The 21,307-nt window shown below is 40.2% G+C and overlaps 1 protein-coding gene across 2 annotated transcripts in view; it reads left to right on the top strand.

Annotated features, from left to right (window-relative positions):
• The first annotated feature begins 1,094 nt into the window (after nucleotides 1-1,094).
• Nucleotides 1,095-21,307, top strand: part of HGD (homogentisate 1,2-dioxygenase) — a 40,517-nt gene continuing 20,304 nt past the window's right edge. Inside the window, exons 1-4 of one of the 2 annotated variants that reach the window (XM_081072192.1) lie at nucleotides 1,095-1,552; nucleotides 7,364-7,435; nucleotides 8,266-8,354; nucleotides 12,377-12,482. In XM_081072192.1, coding sequence (XP_080928318.1) covers nucleotides 1,538-1,552; nucleotides 7,364-7,435; nucleotides 8,266-8,354; nucleotides 12,377-12,482 — 282 coding nt within the window. In that variant the 5' untranslated portion in view covers nucleotides 1,095-1,537. The remainder of the gene's footprint in view (nucleotides 1,553-7,363; nucleotides 7,436-8,265; nucleotides 8,355-12,376; nucleotides 12,483-21,307) is intronic. The other variant, XM_081072193.1, reaches the window with a different exon arrangement.

The following is a 21,307-nucleotide window of genomic DNA, read 5'->3' as shown; positions in this document are numbered from 1 at the left end:
AACCACTCCAAAGCCTAGTAGCGTATTTGCTCCCAACTCTGTGGGTCAGCAGTTTGGACTAGGTGTAGCGGGCGGTTCTGCTGGTCTCACCTGCGGTCACTCATGTGTCTGCAGTCATCTGGCAGCCAGAACACCTCATTCGCAAGCCTGGCAGTCAGTGCTGGGCTATTGCCTTAACCACTCTCTCCATGTGGTCTCTCATTCTCAAGGAGGCTAGCCCAGCTCCTTTGCATGGTGGCCTCAAGTACCAAAAAATGGACAAATCCTAAGGCACAAGCACTTTTCAAGCCTCTTCTTCTGTCATGTTTGCTATTAGTCAAAGTAAGATTCAAGAAGGTTAAAAAACAAAACAAAACACCATCTCTTGATAAGAGGAACAGCAAAGTCACATTGCGTACAAGGATGGGAGGAAAGTAGGGGCATTTTTTGCTGTCTGCCCCAGTGGGTTTATTCATTCACTCATTTACTTATTCATTCATTTGTTCTAGTTGCCAATGTTTATAACTTGGAGCATCATGTATAAGTCTCATCTGGAAAAATCACCTAGCCCACTTAACCATTTACATTTCCTGCTCCGTCTATGGCACTTGAGTTTGTGATAATAAAGACTAATTTACCAGATTGCTTTTGTGAAATTAAATGAAGGAATGTCTGTGGAAATTTGCATGTCTAGCTGGAGTAGGCATTCGATGTATGGTTTCTTCCTTCCTAAATACAATTAGCCTTGAAGCTGATACCTGAGCAGGGCTAAGAAGAATAGCCAAGATGGACAAGAAAGTTATGGAAAGGTGGCTGGAAAGTAATCCCTTGGTTTCTTTTTAGAGAAATAAAGGCATTAGGAAACAAGATTCTTAAAAAATTTATAAGAATTTAAGAAATGAATTAAGAGGAGAATAGTAAACATCCCAGTTTGTTTTAAATGAAGTACTTCAAGCTTCCATTCACCCAGCTCATCCCTGGGAAGCACCTATGGAGAGCTGTCTAGACCTGGTCCCCGTTACTGGCAGCTATGTGTAAACACCTGTGTCACAGCACAGTTAATTTTCTCACTGCTCTTCAGAGAGTGAACACTCTTTTCTACTCCTTCCCAACCTGAGTCAGAATTGAGTGGAGGAGCCTCGGCCACACCAAGCAGGAACTAACTACCACAGGTCCTTTCTTAGGGAGCTTTCAATTCTCTGCCTGTAGTAATAAGCCTCCGTCTTTTAAACAGAACAAATAATTAGGCAATCTTTACCTCTAGTGAAAAGGAGACCGGCCTCTGCAAACTTTTCCAGAAACAGCCTGGGGTTAGTAATAAACAAAGGCAATTGTGTAAGCAGTTAGTTACAAATAAGCATGCTGGACTTTCTCCCTACTTTATCAGTTAGGCAATTCTTGTGACTAGTTTGCAGGACCTGCTGAGCAGTCAGCACAGAGAAGTGGTGGGAATAAGAACATTCAGAGAGTGGTTTGAAGGAGCAGCAGAAGCATTTCGTCTTCATACTCTCTATGCGCTTGGGTTTCTTGAATTCATCACACCTGCAGCAGACAGAAAATGGCCACATTGAAGGTAAGGAACTATCTGGCAAGTTTGACATGGCTTCTTCAGCCAGAACTTATGGAAGCTTCTGAGAATTCCAGAGCATCAGAGTTAGAAAGGATTTCGAGAGGCCCTGGTCCAAACCCCTGTCTTAAGAGGCTTCACTATGCTATCTGTATCTATAGGCATGGCTGGGGCTGTGGGGATGATGGAGAGATGATAAAGAGAGAGAGAGAGAGAAAGAAAGAGAGAGAGAGAGAGAGAGAGAGAGAGAGGATGCTCTTACTGTCCATGCCTTGCCTTTGTTCATTTCAGATATTGTCTTGGGAATCTGCAGATATCATAAGAGCTCCCTCCCACTGTGGGCAGGCACATTTCTCACTATGTCCATTTCCCAGCCCCTACTCTCTGACACCTGCCTGTGGCTGTGGTTTCCTGGATTGACTCTAGCTAACCAATTAGATATGTTTAATCTACTCAGTTATTTTGAGGCTCACAGTCAGCCCTTGGCCAGCAGAAGTCCCAGCACTTCCTCTAGGAAATAACTCCTTTTTATCATTTATGTACAATTGAAGATTATGTGTGGGTAATGTGGCTATTAATGAATTGACTCATATTGTAATTGCAGGGCTGTAAAAACATACTTTCCTCCTACCTTCTAAGTTCTTCTAGCTGGGCTAATGATCAAACTAACAGACACAGATTAACAGGAGACAGTGTCCAAAGTTTATTATGTAGACATACATTCAGGAGTCCATAAGAATGTGACCCAAAACACACTAAGCAGTTGGGGCTTATATGCCAGGCTGGACAAAGGAGAAGAGGGGACGGAGTCTGAGATTTCAAAGGGGAAATGGGTATTTCACAGGTAGAGGAGAAAGAGGGAACACATGGCTACCAAATTCCTAGGCAACCCAGGAACAAGGGGACATAGTGGGGAGTCCAGTAGGACAAGCTTTTGCCAGGATTCTTCCTGTCTACCATACTTTATTCAACATTTCAAGGTGAATAGGCTAAAGTCCCCTTCCTGGAGTAGGCCTTTCCATCTGAATTCCCTTTAGGAGGAAAAGGGGATGGTCAAAGGTTTTTCTGAGTCTTTTGTTTTTTAATAACCAGCTTTAATCAATAGTACAAAAGGCTCATTTTGTGATGGCAAAACTTTGGTTCCCCTCAGAATCATCAAAAATTTGGGATGCAGGCACTCTTGTTTCTATTTAAACAGTACGGGAAGTAGAGAGATTAAGTGATGTGCTCAAGGTGATGGAGATTTTATTAGAAGCTGGGTTTTTCTGAATCCAAAGCCCAGGTTCCAAAAGGAGCCTTAGGAATCTACCAGATTCCAAAAGGAATCTATCAGACTGAGTGCCTTAAGACCAGGGAAAGGGAGTGTGTCCCTAGTGTCTAAAACCGTGCCTGATGTCCAGCCCAGGCTTTCGTGAGTGCCCAACACATGCATATGGAACTTCCCAGAACCTTGACTCAAACCATGTGGGCCAGACTCCAGGCTTCTTTCCAGAATGCAGGGTTTGAGTACCTCCCTAATGCCCTTCAACTGATGCTGAGTTTGATGAATCAAGAATCTCCCTAATTGACAGGGATCCTGAAAACACTCAATAGAAAAGTAAAAGTTGTTTTCCTTATCTTTGTGCCTGATCAAGAATTAGAAAAGTTGAGAAAACTCTCATTCTGTCATTCAGCAAAAATTGTGTTAGTATGTGATGTCACAGATCAATATAGGAGAGGAACTGAATCTGGGCTCGGTGGGGTCAAGAGAAACTTCGTGAAGGAGGCTATTTCTGAGCTGAGTCTTAAGAGAGACGTGGAAATGACAAGGTGAAAAGGGATGGGTGCCAGAGGCAGCCCCGTGTATTCTGGGGTCCAAAAGTGGTCCAGCTCAATTTGAGTTGCTGCAGGGACAGCCAAATTGAAATTCCCAGGAGATGGTCAGATGTATGGATCTGGATCTCAGAGCAGCAAGTAGGGGTAGGAGAATATTGGGAGGTCATTATATTAAAGGTAGTAGTTGAAGTTTTGGAAGAGGAGGAGTACACAAAAAACTGTGTTCCTGATGAAAATCCTATGGGAGAGCTCAGCAGGGGTTGGAAACATCCTTACCATTTATAAATAAATTATGTCTAAAATCCCTTCTGAAATTTTTAAGCAACTTATTATGCGCAGCCCCAGCACACCACTGTAAATTGCATGCTGGTCTTTGTTCTCAGTTTCAAAGGGATTCTTCCTAGCCTGCTGTCTAATCTCCACAAGGAAAGGTTAGCTCTAGAGATCGGATATCCAAACACAGAATGCCAGATTGCATCATTCTAATCAATAAGCATTATATAAGCTAAAAAATGTATTTCTCAGCTTTTATTTTTTCATTTTAATGGATATGTTAACACCAAGCTTCAGATGAAATCACATTTACATGAAAGCAGCACAACTGGAGGAAGAAAATTCAAAAGATAAAATAAGAAAATTAAATTTAAAATAGACCACCCTGTGTTCTTCTTGCTTTACTTCTACATGTCTTGATTTCCTCATGACTTGATTTCTAAAATGAAGAGCAGTTTCATATGCAGGCTTAGCGAACCAAACATTTTCATTCACTAGGTCCGGCTCTGAATTTAACAAACTTCTGGGGTGATTCTAATGATTAGCCAAAAATGGGTCCCACGGGCCTACGTAATTATTGTATTAGTTTCCTGTTTCTGCTGTAACAAATTACCACAAATTTAGCAGCTTGAAACAACACATATTTATTCTCTTACAGGTCTGGAGGTCAGAACTCCAAAATCAGTTTCATTAGGCTAATGTCAAGGTGTTGGCAAGGCTGCTTCTGCTGGGAGACTCATTTCCCTGCCTTTCCCAGCTTCTAGACGCTGCCCACATTCCTTGCCTTGTGACCCCTTTCTCCACCTTCAAAGTGTATCACTCCAATCTCTGCTTCCATCAACATATCACCTTTTCCTCTTCTGGAGTCAAATCTCCCTCCACCTCACTCTAGTAAGGATACTTGTGATTACATTTAGGGCACACTCCAAAAAGTCAAACTATCTCCGTATTTCAAGATCCTTAACTTAATCACATCTACAACATAAGATAGGCAAAAATCACATCTCTTTTGCTATATAAGGTAACACGCACAAATTCCAGGGATTAAGGCATAAATATCTTTGAGGATCATTATTCAGCCCACCACAATATTCTGCAAGTTCCCCTAACAGTCTGTATTCTATGTTTCCAATAAGGTTGATGAGAAATACTGGACTCTTTCCAGAGGAAAAATGGTAGCTGTAGCTGCATCTCTACCCTGATTTGTCTCTCTTTCCTTCATTCCCAATAAAAGGAAGTGAGATGCACCATCCGCTCAGGGTGTTACTCAGAATCAGAGTCAGGAGAAAACACCTCATAAAACTACTCTTGACAAATAAATCATATCCTGAGGACCAGGTGAGAATTTAAAAACTGTGTACTAGGGAGCCGCCAAAGAACTGATGGCAGTGAACTTACACGGAGCTCCGTCATTTGTTCTTTTATTTTAAAAGGATGCGGACAATTCTCTTGGAAAGAAACGAAATCATACTTTTATGTGAAATCAAATTATTCAGAAATCTGGACTGAAGAAAATATACAAACACACTTGCTAAATGTTAGGGGGGTTGCTTTTTGTTTTTTGTGTTGTTGTTGTATAAGGTAATTTGTACATAGTCACTGAATCAGCTGGAGTTGAAGGCTTGGATTTTTCACAGCAGATATAGGAGAGTTCAGATTCTGTCCTTGATCTCAAAGCCTTGGGAAAGCAGCTTCAGAATACTGCTTCCTTAATTCAAATACCATCAGCAGTGAGGGACATGGCATTTTAAAGCTCTAACAAACTCATCTGTAATTTTTCTCTCAGAGCGCTATGAAAACCAACTGATGTGAGGGTGACTCAGCAGTTTCCACCCTCCTCTTCAGCCACTGCACCACAGCTAAGATTGAGACACCAATTCAGGACTCACACCAGTCCCAGAGCTGGGTGACTCCTTTCCAAATAACCAGCTTCCTTTTCTATTTTTTAAAGCAGTCTGAAGCAAATGCTTCAGAACTCCATATACTCTAACCTATAACCTTGGCCTCTGTTTTGAGGCCAGCAGTTGCAAAGAATAGGGATAGCTCAGCTGCATTCCTCCTCACTCACCTCCCTGCCTCCTGCAGAGAGAAACAACCCAGCAGTTGAACAAAGTGAAGGCACTATAACCCTCAGTGGCTTCAGTCACAGATTGGTCTAAAATTCTATTTCACAGAATTGAAGATAATTGGGGTCATTACCATTTCTCAGCATCTCAAATTCAATATTGTCGATGGTGAGTAAGAACTTCATTTAGAGAGAAGAAAATTTTGTTCAGTGGAGAGTCAGAATGCTGGATGGTCTCTGCCATTTCCCCAAAGAAATCATTCCAAACTGCATGCCACTGCTGTTAACCAATCTGTATATAATAGAACTCGATGTTTTTAATGCTGATAGATTTTCAAATATACCAAGAAAATTGTGTCTGGAGGCAAAAAGAATCATTTCCCTTCCATTGCTTGCTCGGTCATAACATTTCACATTTGATATTCCTTCCAAATATAGACAGCTGTTGGTTTGACCATCACTCACACATGCAGGCGTGTTGCACCCAGCTCATTCTTCTCCATGCGGCTGAGAACTCTGGAGGGCTTACCCTCCACCCACTGACAGTCTTCTTGTATCTCTTAAAGACATGTGCTCAGATGGTAGGAGTGAAGCTGCACTTTCATTATCCTGGGCTAAAATTAAGTACTTTTATTAGGATCAGCGATGGAGGGAAATGACCATTTGTTTTGATGATTAAGTTAAAAAAAAAGGGTTGCAGGTTCTAATCCGACAGCACCAAAAATAGACTCACATTAGGATAAAATCGAAGTGAAAACGAAATCAGACAATGGATATCTATTGAGCACCTTCTATAAACCAGGCACAGGGCACATAGATGTATACAAGACTGCCATAGTTTCAGACTTCATGGAGCTTACAAACTGGCAGAGAAGTCTGACAGTGAACAAAAATTCAGAGGTGTGTTAGTGTTGTAACAATAAGTTTCACCGGTTCCACATACTTTCCTTTCTTGAGAAACCCCCCCGACTTTATTTTCTCTGGGTGTAAAGTAAACAGATGGCAATCAAAATAGACACCGTTTTGCCACTGTGGACAGATTCTGGTCTGGCACTTCTCCTGAAAGCCATCCATACCTTCAAACTTCCTTTTTATATGTATAATCCATAAATGAGCCAGATAATGTAGGCTTCTGCCTAAAGTTAGGCTAATTTGGAGAACTTTCTCTCAAGGGTTTTGGTCTAAGACTGAATCCACATGCCTCTTTACAGTTATTTGTTTTAGGGTATGGATGGGGAATGGAGCCCCAAACTCAGGGAGGTTTCGATCTAGGCCCAGCAAAATCCTACTAATCTGGAGTTGAGGTGATGCCTGAGACATCTCCCCTCTCAGAAACTCGCTGAAGGAACCAGAATTAAAGAACCTGTTCTTGGAGTGAGATAATTAAGGACAAGCCTATAAATCGACTAAGTGCAGCGAAAGGTGGAGAGTCTACGCAATATCCAGCACTCTTCTCCCAACTAATTGATGGCCTTTAAAATTCACACAGAACATATTATCTTTCCTAAATGGTTCACATGCCAAGACATAGCAAAGACATTATGTATGGAATGTCATACAGTAGCACATGTCCATACAAAGATTTTTACTTTCGTAGACTGTCAGTGTTATGAAATCTCTTTAAATCTCATTAATGGTGGCCTTTGTGTCTTTGTCACGTGCAGTACATTTCCGGATTCGGGAACGAGTGTGCCTCAGAGGACCCTCGCTGCCCCAATGCTCTGCCAGAAGGACAGGTATGAGTAAATAGAATATTACTGTAGCTTAGAGAGCTCCGAATTGTAGGAATGAATGATCAGCCCTCGGGCCAAGCGCCTGTACCCACCACCGCTCTTGTAATTTAGCCTGTGAAGTGCCTAGGAGTTTGACAAATCATTAAGACAATCAAGAATAAGAACAATGACAATACGAAGATTAAAGTTGTTTATTGGTTACCTACAGCAAAGCAACCAACCTAAAATAGTAAGACTAAATGTAGGACTTTCAGGAGGGTGCCCTAGGTACACGGCCAAGGGGACTTCTTTGTAGATCCTCTGAATGGCTAAGATAGGACAATGATGGCAAAATAATCAGCTCCAAAAAAAAACGTATGCACAATGACGTTCACACTAGTGTGTTGGTTATAATAATAAAAATATAGCAAACAAAATTTCTTTCCAAAATTTTGAAGAATATTTCATGCATGAAAAAAAATGCTCATGATATAGTGTTTCTTCTTTTTAAAAAGTCCTGATTATTACAGGACTATACGTATCATAAAATCCTCATTTTGGAGGATAAGAATGGAATGAAACATATCAATATGTCAACAGTGGGTTATTTCTGGATGGTGAGATAATGGGTTATATTTTATAAGTTTTCTATAATAAGCATGTAATACTTTTCTAATCATGAGGCAGAGTCACGTAAAAAGTTATTACAAGGAGTATGTATGCAGTGGGGATGATCATGTGCAGTAGCCCCGAGCAACCCCATCCAGGACAGAATCCCCCAAGGGGGTGTTTGGTGGGAAGGTGGGATGCTTTTCACATTGGAGTGATGTTATTTATTGCTTCTTTTGTTTTAGAACAATCCTCAAGTTTGTCCCTACAATCTGTATGCTGAGCAGCTCTCAGGATCAGCTTTCACTTGTCCACGGAGCACCAATAAAAGAAGGTACAAGGATTAGATTAATTCCGACCTGCAGAATACAGGACCTATAACTAGTACTTGGTGCAGCCACCTACACCTGGCCCATAGCCTTCCAGGGCTGTCTATGATCCTGCTTCTGAACTGCTGTGCTCTGGGTCATAGTTGGGGGCGGATGGGCCTTGTCTCCAGCTAGAATCAAGTGACTGGTGGATGAAACTGAGAGAACAGCTGCACAGAGTCTGGAAACACATGTCCAATTCCATTTACAAATTCTCACTTGTACTCAGAAGAAAATGTTCCCAATAGTCTGGCCTCCACCTAAAGATTGTCCAATTGAGTTTTGGATTCTGGTATACTTGTTTGTTTGGGTTTTTCAAATAATTAACTCAAAAGTATAGAAGATTCAGCACAATATTTTCCTTAGTTGACTGTTCTTTGCATGAAAAGGTTGGATAATCAAAGCTTGGGTAGTTGAAAGGTCATGTGTTACAGCCCCTTGTGGTTTGCATTAATAAGGTTTTTATTCTTTGGAATCTGCCGTTGCTGGAAACCAGTACATTCATTAGCACAATGTGTCGTATTCCATGTTTGCTCTAATCCTACAAGCCAACGTCAATGAACTCACTCTCTTGATTAACTCCTACGAGGCAGGTGGAATGCAGTATGTGTTGTGATTTGGGGAGATAGTAAGTGTTGTGATTTGAACAAGTAGTGTCTAATTATAGGAATTTCAGGCTAGGGCATCTGTGAAGAGGGCTGCTACTGATTTTGGAGATTTGGGGAAGTCAGCAGGTGGTCATGTACTGCTTAGTGGAAGGGACTGGGTTTATCTCCATGAAGCCCTCCTAAGAAGCAAATGAGATACTAGTACAGAAGCATGACGGAACACACAAATGACAGATCTGTCCCCTGAGTGGTTAATCATGACTACTCTATAGTCAAGCCCACTGAGCTTCAGTCCTGGCTCCTTCTCTTTCCAGCTATGTGAACTTGGGCAAGTCATCTACCCTCTCAGAGTCTCTGGTTTCTCATTTGTCAGAAATAATACCTATTTCATAGTTGTGATGAGGACTGAAGAAAGGAATGTATGTAAAGTGCTTAGCACATTGCCTGGCACATGGTGAGTGCTCAATTGACATTAATTATGAGAATCATCATTATTGTCACCATAGCAAAGTTTCTCCCCTCCAATACAGAGTATCCCTAGGAGGCTCTCAGAGAACTGAGTGTGAGATATGACAGGTGTTATACTACCACGTCAATATCATGGTCAATATCATCTCTCAATAGATACAGGCATGGAGGGAGGAAGAGATAGTTTCCCATACTCATCAAAAATCAAGAGTTAATTCTACTGCTATTTAATCTCTCCTCTCTCTCTCTCCCTCTCCCTCTCCCTCCCCCTCCCCCTCCCTCTCCCCCTCCCTCCCCTCTCTCTCTCCCTCTTTCTCTCTCTCTCCAAGCCCAAACAGTCAAGGTAAGGCAAAAAGACAATTCCTGTCCAATCTAATTTATGACAACCTGGCCTCCATGACTATGTTCTTCACTTTATGTCCCAGTTACTAACAGGACACCTGGACTCCGGATTCTGCTGCCTGCCCCATTATGCAGCAATATCTTCTGCCAGCAGGAGCTGAGCTCTGATCCAGGAGGCTGAAAAGGAGCTGTTGACATTTCATTAAGAAGCTGGCACCATTCCCTGAATCAGAATTAAATCTCTGTCCAGGGCAATGTAGTGCTGCCTGGGGAGTTTTATAAACTCAGCTAAAAAATAAGGGACACTAGGCATGGCTCACCCATCTGTTTAGAACTCTTCAAAGGTATCAACAAGAATATTATGAAAATGACCAAAATCCCCAGTGGGAAGATGGAACTAGCTCCATTCATAGATGAGCAAGCTGAACTTCTTAAAGTTAATCACTACTCATTTAAACTACAGAGTGAAGGGCCCCCACAAAACTATCAGAGATTACCGTGTTTTCCCAAAAATAAGACCTAGACAGATGTCAGCTCTAAAGCATATTTTGAAGCAAAAATTAATATAAGACCCAATTTTATTTTAATATTTAGTAAGGTTAATATAATGTAATGTAATGTAATATAATATAATATAATACTATTTATAATAGTATTATAATGTAATAGTGTTATAATATAATACAGGTCTTATATTAATTTTTGCTCCAAAAGATGCATTAGAGATGATGGTCTGGCTAGGTCTTATTTTTGGGGAAACATGGTATATCTATCTAGGATTAATTTTAATCATATTAGTTAACTGATCCCTTAGGTCCTGGGAAGGACAGAGAATGTGGAATCATAAAAACCCAGATGATTAGGGGTGGACAGACAATTCAATACACATTTAATAAGTGAGCACCCACCGTGTGCCAGGCATTCTAAGTATATAAACTCTGAATCCTCACAACAGTCCTAGGAGATAAGGATAAGGAACACAGGATCAAGAAAGTTTTGTAACTTGCCTGGGATCACACAGGTGGTTCTAAGGTACACACACACACACACACACACACACACACACACACACACAGACGCACGCACACGCACACTGTCAAAAACATATACTACTAGAAACTAGAGAGGCTTAGTTTTTCATGGCCTGAAGTCCAAAGTCTGAGGTCATATCATCTAGAGCTGGAGAAATCAAATGGAAACTGAACAAATCTAGCCTTTTCAACTCCCAAGTGGTTCGTGTGTGGTCAGGCCAACTCCACTCCCGAAGCAGACTATTCTAGGGCTTCAAGGGCCAGAGCCTGTTGTAACAGGTCTGATCTCCCATTGTCAGAAGTAGTGTTCCTCTTTCCTCTGTAGTCTGTCGGGGTAATGGCCTCTGAAAGGACTTGGGGCCTTCTTAATGAGTATCAGTGTCCCTCTCAACTTCTCTGGCCTCCTGGTGTCCTTCATGTTTCCTTCATCAGAGTCTTCTTCTCTTTCTGAAGCCCGAGATCTGAGTCCTGACAGGAAGATCTTTGGCTCAGACCTTGACCTCTACAGATAGTAAACTTTGAAAGGAAGGAAGGAAGGAAAGAAGGGGGCCATAAGTGTACTATAAGAAAATATGGACAGATAGTCTTATAATTTTAGAGCACAGAAATGTTAATTTTCTAAACCTCTTACAAATTAATATCAAAAAGACAAATAACCCAATAGAAGAATGGTGAAGGACTTGTGCAAGAAATTTGTAGAAAAATTATAAAAGTCTAATAAACATACATATTCTTAAACTTACTCACAATAAAGAAATGCAAAAGTAAAATGAAAGACTATTTTTTACTTGTAAGGTCAAATTTATTAATAATACCCCATATTTGTGCAGATGTGGGCAATTAGGCACTCACACATTTTTGTTGTGAAAATAAAAAGTGGTACAATGATTTGGCAATTTTGCTCACATATGTGTTGAACATAACCGAGAGAATATACAAGAAAGTTTTTAAGCTCTGTTAGCCTCTGAGGATTAGCCCTGAAGAAACTAGAGGAGAAAGCTTTTTACCTTTCAGGGTTTTTTTAATTACTTGAATTATTTTTTACCACTGGCAAGTATTACTTTTATAATTTTAAAGAAGAAATTGATTTATATTTCAAAAATAACAAAGAAACCACCCATAGCCTCTCAACCTATGTAGGATTCATTGTCCTCAGCTTCCAGAGCCAGGATTCATGTCCGATGACATATATAAGCTAATGTTCTTTAATGGATTTTCCTGCACAGATGTCCCTCAAGGTACTTCCCCTTCCTTTATCATTGTCGTTGGGAAAGACAATTCTTCATTTTTGTCAATATGGGAATAACCAAGAGCCAGAGCCTTAATGTGAAGAATAATAGGTGGAGTGGAAAGGGGAGAAGAGGCCAGGGTTATGGGCAGCAGCGGTTATTAAGTGATGCTGTGTCATCGCTTCTCACATTAAAGCCCACAGATCGTTGTTGACTTGAGTATCTTCCTGATGGTACTTCCTGAGCCAGTCTGTATATCTATCACTCATAACACATCACCATAAACTTATGTGTCCTTCTTTCCCCCCAGTTGGCTGTATAGGATTCTACCTTCAGTCTCTCACAAGCCCTTTGAATCCATTGACCAAGGCCATGTTACTCACAACTGGGATGAAGTTGATCCTGACCCTAACCAGGTAACTGGGTCCTGTGAATTGGAGCATACCATATATCCGAGGCCTTGAATAGAAATGTTTAAGTCAAGCTTGAGTGTTGGAGAAATTAAACAGTTTTAAAAAATAAATGCTAAACGTATCTGTTCTTTGGCTCAAACTTGGGTAGGAATTTTGGATTCGATCAGTTATCTGCATGCACACGTATATGCATGTAAGCTTGTGTTTTTCTAGCCTAATGGCTTCTAATAGATAGGCACAGAAGTGGTTCAGACTTGGCAGGAGTGCCAAGGTGACTTGGATGAATGGAAATTATATAGGCTGGTGAAAATATCTTTGTGCCCATAGGTTTGTTTATGTGTTCGTTTTCATCTAAATTTACCACAGAATATAAAAAACACATTCAACACTTACATATCTAAAAAGAGGCCTCTGATATAAGGATGAGCTGGATTCTGTAAGTCTATTGTGGTGACAGATTGTTATCACATTCTCTGCAGACCTAGGGATTTCCATTCCTCGCCTAAGTTTCCTCCTTTTGGTTGAGTGACCAGTGGGATTTTCCTCTGGGCATTAGTATTATTAATATATTCTGCTTTCACTAATGAGACAGACCCAATGCTATAATGAAGTGAGCTTTATTTTGTTTTCTTTTATTTTACCTTCTGAGAACTCCAGTGTACTTATTCCCTTTGTCCCTCAGCTTAGGTGCACGTCACTGATAACAAGTATATAATACAGGAAAGAAAAACAGACCCAGGTTTGCATCTCTACCTTCCACTACCTGCTGTGTCCTTGCGTCACAGTGTTTTACCTGTAAACTGGGATGGTCAGACATCTGCCCCGCAGTGCTGTTGTGAAGATTATGTGAGAGAACGGGTGTGAACATGCTTCACACAGTGCCTGGCACACAGGAGGCAAGAACCACAACTCTGATGCAGCCATTTTGATATCTTCACTTAAAGGCAGCGATAATACATATAAATCACAGAATTTATATCCACATAAATCTGTTTTCTCATTTTATATTAATTTTATTCTGAGGTCCCCATCTGCCAAATTGGCACAAAATAACTTTGTCCCGGTCTGCCTGGGAATTGCTGGTCTGAAAAGGTGCCAAAGTAGGAGAAGGGGTTGGGCCTTGCTGGTTGGTCCCCCCCACTGGGTAGTGTTGAGACGCCTATTGCTCTGCTACTAACATGCCAGGTTTGGGCATGAAATCAGCTGCAAGGCCACGTCTGGTCCTCTCGTCTTGGATATACCACTGGGCCATTCCCTCGCTCTTGGAGTTGCCAGGTCACAGGTTCAAGATACCCCAACACCACCACCATTCAAAGTTCCCTCTCTTTCTTTCTTTCTTTCTTTCTTTCTTTCTTTCTTTCTTTCTTTCTTTCTTTCTTTCTTTCTTTCTTTCTTTCTTTCTTTCTTTCTTTCTTTCTCTCTCTCTCTCTCTCTCTCTCTCTCTCTCTCTCTCTCTCTCTCTCTCTCTCTCTCTCTCTTCTCTCTCTCTTTCTCCCTCCCTCCCCACTCTCCCCTTTCCAAAGCCCAAGGAAATCTGCTGCCTCCAATACCAAAATACCAAATCCCCTTCCCCTCAATGACTGGATTTTTTTCTGTAGAACCAAAGCCAGAATAATCATAGTCACTTTTGGATTCCTGCTCTACTCCATCTCTTCCCTAATTATGGAAACTCAGTGAATTAAGTATCTGCTTGAATGCTACTCGGGGACAAAAAGGGAGGCATTCAGAGTGGGGAAAATGAGAGTTAACAACTTAAAATATTATCCGCATCACAGCCATTTTGAAATCTGGATACTTTGTCTAAACTTCCATTTGTGTGAAGTTTAATGCGTGAAGCAGACATCCTCCCCAGTCCACCATGAGCCTATATAGTGCCTTTGAGCATATCAGAAAGTCAGCCCCTGCTCCAACCCCCAATCCTGCAGGCACAGTCCCCTGCCGAGACATAAGGCCAGGCTTTCAGCTCCTGCCCCTTTCCTCTTCTGCCAGTCAGGGCCCTTGTGTGGTACACAATTTGTATAGCCAACCTGAGGACCCTGTCTTCACTTTGTTCTTAAGTCTCACCTGGGCTCCTAATCCAACACTATCTCACCACCTTCTCTTCCACACTCTGGGGTGAGGAATGCATCTGGCACTCCATCCTCATTTAATCATTTGCCTCACTCATTTAACCATTTACTTCGCTGCTGGTCTCATAAAGGGCCATACACCACACCCGCCAAAGTCACTGCTCATTCTCTGAGAATCTGCTTGACTCTTCAGTGGGTTACATCTCAAATTCTTTTTTTAAAAAATTTATTGGGGTGACAATTGTTAGTGAAATTACATAGATTTCAAGTGTACAATTCTGTGTTACATCACCTATAAATCCCATTGTGTGTTCACCACCCAGAGTCAGTTCTCCTTCCATCACCATATATTTGATCCCCCTTACCCTCATCTCCCTCATATCTCAAATTCTAATTTCTCTCTTAGAGTTAAAATGGCCACACTTGTTTGATTTTAATTTAAAAATATACCTGACTGCTTAGTAATGTAACTCCATCTTCCATTAGAAAATGTAAAGGATGGATACCTATACTTTGGTAGGATTCCTGGTTGGGATAAATAAATTAAGCATTTATTATATACTTTGGAAGGTTGAGAGCGTATTTGGATCACAATACGTTTTCTAATTCTTTTCTTCAGGTGGCACAGAGAATTCCCACTTAAGTTTCTGACAGTTCTCTCAAGCAGAGCCAAATAGCATATTAGGCAAAGGGTGGTTGTAAAATCAGCAAGTAAAAGAAAAATTAAGTATAAACAAAATTATCTCTGAAAAATCCCTTAAATCACCCTTCAAGTGTAGGGTACATGATTTTGTGTGTGCTGCCTTGTATGATAATTCTTAGGTACACTAAATTTGAGAAACATTGAGCTGGACTAAAGAAGGATTACAGGAAAAGTCCATAGGCAGATGGCTGGGAATTCAAATCCTGGAACCTTTAAGATGACTATTAAATGACTAGTGGTTATTTAATAACTAGGGTTGGAGTGGGGAGTCCCAGTGGCCCTACCTGCTCACATCATCCACTCCCGTCATCTAAGACGCTAGAACCATAGTACATTTTTATAGATTTGATTATGGTTGTGTGGGCAACAGAGGAGCCTCACTTATTTCATATCATTTTATTTAGCTTGTGGGGTTAGGTTTGAAACCTAATCTTTAAGAAAAATGTGACTCTACTGTGAATGTGGTATGTAATATGCTCAGTAATATCATTTTATTATGTATTATTATTTCTATGACTGCTATTGTTACATTTTATTTAACATGAATATACCCTTTTATAATGATTATTTTGGAGTATAGGTGGATTATTGATGGAAGCTAAAGTTGTTCTGATAGAATTTTTTGATTTTGTCTTATTATGAAGGTAACAAATACTTATAAAAACTCAAATGATGCAAAATTATCAAAGTAGGAAATGGAAGTCTCCCACCATAGGTGGGAGTCAAGTATGCCATCTGGGCATGTTAATTCATTATTTCACAAATAGTTAACGTACATTTTGAGAAGAACGTTTGAGGCAGATGCATTAAAAAAAAAAAAGAACGTGAGTTAATACAGAGGCATCAAAATAGCTACATGAAAAGTTCCTGCTTCCTTTCCAGTAGACCTTCAATACATATTTATTTCCTCCCTGCTCCTCCATGTTTCCCCTTCTAAACTTTCTTTGCATTTCTCCTTGAACTTGTTACCTTTCCCCAGTTTGAATTCCTTCAAACACTTTCTATATGGTGGCCGCCAAACAAATTTCTTCTCCGAATGTTTCCCCAGCTCATTTCAACCTTGTGCTCACACACTTTGGGACCGATGTGCCCCCAGAACTCAGTACTGCCTCTATGAACACCGGCTCCATCAACGCAGTGGTCTGTCATATTCCTGCTATGTGATCTCTGTCACCTGCCATCCTGCTTTCCTTGTCCTGATACACACACTCTGGTGGTTCTTGCTCCATCTATGCTTTTGTCTTTTCATTAACACCTTCTTGACAAGTTAATATCTCTTTCCAATTTTATGCTTAATTAATAACCACAGCAATCTGCATTCATCACCTGTCCCCACTCATAACCTCTTCCAAATATATATTGCAGACTCCCACTGAGAAAGTCTGAGAAAATTCTATTTAGGTACCTATCTGACAGTTGAAGCCTGTATGATAGGTATGTCTTCACCTGTCACAGATCAAATCAAATAATTCAATCAGCTTCACCAACTCCCCACATCTCTGGGAATTTGAAGATCTGGGAATTACTAATGTTTCCTCCCAGAGAACATCATGGCATATGCTATCGTCACTGTTATCTCTTTGATACCCTCCCAGGAAGATTGGGGACTATACCTACAAAACTTCATTTTTATTTATAAATATATGTAATCAATTGTCTAAGAATTAATGCAAACTCTTTTAGAGTATATTTAAATTCAGCCTGTGGACATTACAAGTTCAATCCATTAATATCTCACATAAGGAATATCCCTAATTTTGTTCATCATTCACCTTCCTCTAACTTCTGGAATCTCAAAATTTAACAAATAAATGTGCATCCAATATAACTGTGATTTTACAGGTTTCAATTGGCATCCCTGAATCAGCAATGCTCTTAAAGATCAGAGTCCTTTTTAAAGTTTATCTTTTGTATTACTAAATCCCCAACCTCTTGATTGTTGGAAAGTCAGACTCTTGACCTAGTTAAGGCTCAGCTGAGGAAATTACCTTTTAGTTCTCAACCAGTATAATTTGGACCAAGTGATAAACACCTCAGAGCTAATTAAAGACTACAGCAAAAATTCCCTCTGCCTCCAGGACATGCAAATTATCAAAAATGTTTCAAAACAATACACCTTTACAGGGTATTTGCTGTCTAATTTGACGAATTGTTCAGGTCTCACCATCCATCCTAAAAGCTCTTTCCCTTCAAAAATGTCTTGGGTTTCCCACCTCTTTAAGCTTTTAACCCCTTGCAATTCACCCTGCCCCAACCATTCTATTGAAACTATGTATGCCTTCTTTAAACAACAACAATGCACCCCTTACCATGAATACATGTTTTTATTCAAAATTTATATGGAAGTGTCAATCAGTGCCTAATAATGCCTCTAATGCAGAGTTAACAACTTCTAATGTTTTGGTTTCTTTCTTCCCAGTCTTTTTCTTTGTACATATATGTAAATAAATAAGATCTGGGGTTCCATGCAGCCAGAGACCAGAAGTAATTGAAAATAATTTCAACCTTCATTTGCTTTTCCTGAAAACATTAAAGAATATCAAATATATGGCCCACTACACGTTCTAGGTCCTCTTTCTCCGATTTTTCCCAGGCTCCAACCCTCTCACACCTTGAGAGCTATGTCTCCGTCATCTTCATACGACCTGCAGTGTCCTGCACACGCCTTCTTCCACATAGTAGAATCACAAGTGTTTGTGGAATGTATTCCCTGATACTGCAGATCCCATCAGCCTGTAAATAGACTGGATTCCTTTTCCCTAAATGCACTCACTGGCGTTTGCCAGCTTTGCAGCACACATTGCCCCTTTCAGCCCTTTTGACAGCTTTCTGGCTCTTTTTATAGTACATCTCCATCAACTAACATTTTATACGCCTTGGAAAGATGTTGGAACTGTCTGCAAACCAGATGATTTCATTGAGTCTGTCTCTTATTTTCCACGTATAAGAATGTCAACTGGATCCTGTGCGAGGACTTATTCCTGAGGGAACATTGCTGTTTATATTTCTCTTCCAGAGTCATTTCTTCTTAACCATTTCCTCATTTTTTCCTATCAGAAAGTGTCCACACTTCCAGGGTTATAGGTTCCCTGAGGACAGACTGTCATGTTCACCTCTAGCACCTAGCATAAAACCTGGCACACAGAGAGGTTCAATAAATCATTTGAATGAATTCATATCAGGAGATTGGACAAGAATGCTAACCCTGAAGTACTTAGCAGGGAGGTCCCAGGAGTCAGACTGGGCCAGGGCAACTTAGCACTGGAGGAGCAGTAAATGAGGTCAGATGGGAAGACCAAGGACAAGATCACGAAAAGGAGGCAAAGCCTGGGTCCAGGAGCCAAGAACATCATGAATGGTTTGAGAAGCAGATCAGGACAACCTGGGAGTAAAGAGCTTAGCGTGCACGTTATTAAGAGAGGCTGAGAAAGTGTTGGCATCAGTTCTTAGTTTAAAAAAAATAAAAATGTAACTGCTCTAAACCATCCATGTTTTCACGTTTAAAATGGAGAGAATAATCATAGGAGTTTCAGATGGTTGTTGTGAGAATTAAATGTCATCCCCCAAGTATTTACTGAGTGGCTACTAAGTTTCATGCTCTATGCTAGGTGCTGAGTAATGGATGTAATGTCTTCAGCTTTATACTCAAGTCAAGGTCAAGTGGGAATCGAGGTTTCTTTCCATGAAAAACTGTTATCCAAAACCCATGAAGGCTCACCTTTGTTTGTAGTATCATGAAAGACTTTTGAAAGTGACTAGAATCCTCCTTACCTGTGCACTTGCCTATCACCTAAAAGAACTCCAATGGGTCTCTCAAAGCATGATTTCTCTCCACACCAGTCATTTTCATCAAATTGCTAGATTTGCTGAAGAACTCAGTGATCCACTATTTTATTTTAGTCACCCTCCACTCCCCGCACCCCACAATATACATACATCTTCCCAAGTCTGGACTGAAATTTACTGTAGTGGATTACCCTGGGCCTTTCCTAGCCATAATTGGACTAATAATTGCTGACATAATGGAATTTCTACTACAAGTTACTTCCAAATTCTTGGGTAGATGGTAACAACTTCCAATGATGTGTCTACCTCTAGCCAGCCAATGTTGTTGAGAGAATCTAACTCACCTAATCTGGCTGAGTCCAAGGCAATTTTGGAGGGAATCTCAGTAAATCAAAGAATCTCAGTGTTCAAGTTCAAAAGGATACTTGGGTCATCCAGTCCAAGCTCCCGATCTTCTGACTATGGAAATAACTGAGGTCAATTCCCTGGTTTCCTTTTCATTCCTGAGCATGACTTTCAAATCTTGATTATTAAGTATTGCCACTGATTCTCTGTCTTTCTCCTTTGGTAATCTTAAATAATTTTTAATTCTAACTTTGGACTCCCTTTTCAAATTATTTTTGACCTTCTCATTTCTAGTAACTAAAAATTTATTTTCCAACAGAATTTACAGAATACAGCTGCAAAATAATGTGATGCAATGATAAAATTGAAAAGAGAATCAGATGGACTCCCAATTATAGTCAGAATCTTCAACACCTCTCTCCAGTTGATAGAACAACTGGACAAAAAAGTCAGAAAGAATATGGAAGAACTAAGGTTTTTTCCCATGTATAAAGAACTGACTTACATTTTAGAAATAATCTTTGGACTTTTAGAAACAATTTGTCAATTTACTAGGTATTGCCTGAATATCATTTTGACTTCCAAAAATCTCACATTTGTTTTTCAGTCTTGTTCTTTGAGATATTAGCAATGTTCTCAATGCCTTATATTTATTTATTCATTCAATCATTCAGCACAGATTTGTTAATATCCACTATAGTCAAGACATTTCATTGTGTACTACAATTGATTTCATTATTTTTGAAATCTTTTATAATTAAATTCTGTTTATGTCCTATATAGCAATACTATGTAGTTTAATAAAGTAAACTGTTAAAAAGTCGTAGGACTAAATCAGTTAACAAGCACCCTTTGTTACTTTCAAAAGTTCTTCTTAGTCAACCAATCCTATTCTTTATCATGATTTGGTTTTTGCAATGCTGACTTCAGGCTCCTATCATGGGCAGGGTGGGGGGAATGTCTGGAAGAAAGGGCTGTCATCCTAGGGCCCCAGAAACATGGCCTTAATATGGGGCAGGATGGTCTGATAAACCCTCAGTTGGGTAAAGCCCAAGACAGGTCTCTAAGTCAGCCAAGGATGTCTATAGACCTCTGCCCAGTCTCTGCTCGTCTCCAGCCAGGCTCCTCCAGGAAGGGCAAATGCTTGAATCAATACTGGAGTCTTTTCTGGTGAGAAAAATGCCCAACTTTTGCATCTAATTCTGTACTTACAGCTCCAAGTAAACTCTCCAAAATAGAGATGTAGATTGCTCACAAAAGCCTTTTTCCACAGAAGCACAACAGGCTAAAATGCAGCAAAAGGCAAGCAACAGAAAATTCACTCTGGGATTTGTCACTTGGCTGGGTTAGCTGAAGGTAAGGGAAAGTAAACTTGATGAAAAAGGGACAATCCAAAAAGAAATTGAGGCCTCACTGGGAGAAGGGCACAAATATTTGGTTATTATAGAGCAGTGTCTTATCTCATTTAATCTTTCCAACAATCCAGTGAATAAGATATTATTATCATAATACTCCTGATGAGGAAATTCAGGTTTTTGAAAGACCGCGGACTCTCTTTGGGTGTCTCTCCTTTTTCTTTTTCTTTTTCTTTTTCTTTTTCTTTCTCTTTTGTTGCAGGTTTGTAAATCCTTAGGCTTCTATTATTTAAACATCCTTGCTATTTGGTAATTGGTATGTCACACCACATCTGGCCCAAGATACCACAATTTAGTTGACTGATTAATGGTTTGTTGGTTGGTCAGTTGGTTGACTAAGTAAACTTTTCTGAACATGACGCTTAACATAATGGAATTACTACTACGTCTACAAGTTACTTCCAAATTCTTGGGTAGATGGGAACTACTTCTAATGATATGTTTACTACTAGCCAGCACCCCATGGTTATATGTAAGAACAAACACAATCCAGAGGAAGAAAATGACTTG

Source organism: Rhinolophus hipposideros (genome assembly GCF_964194185.1).
Source record: "Rhinolophus hipposideros genome assembly, chromosome: 2".
NCBI classification, from domain to species: domain Eukaryota; kingdom Metazoa; phylum Chordata; class Mammalia; order Chiroptera; family Rhinolophidae; genus Rhinolophus; species Rhinolophus hipposideros.
This window is presented reverse-complemented; position numbering and strand designations above follow the sequence as displayed.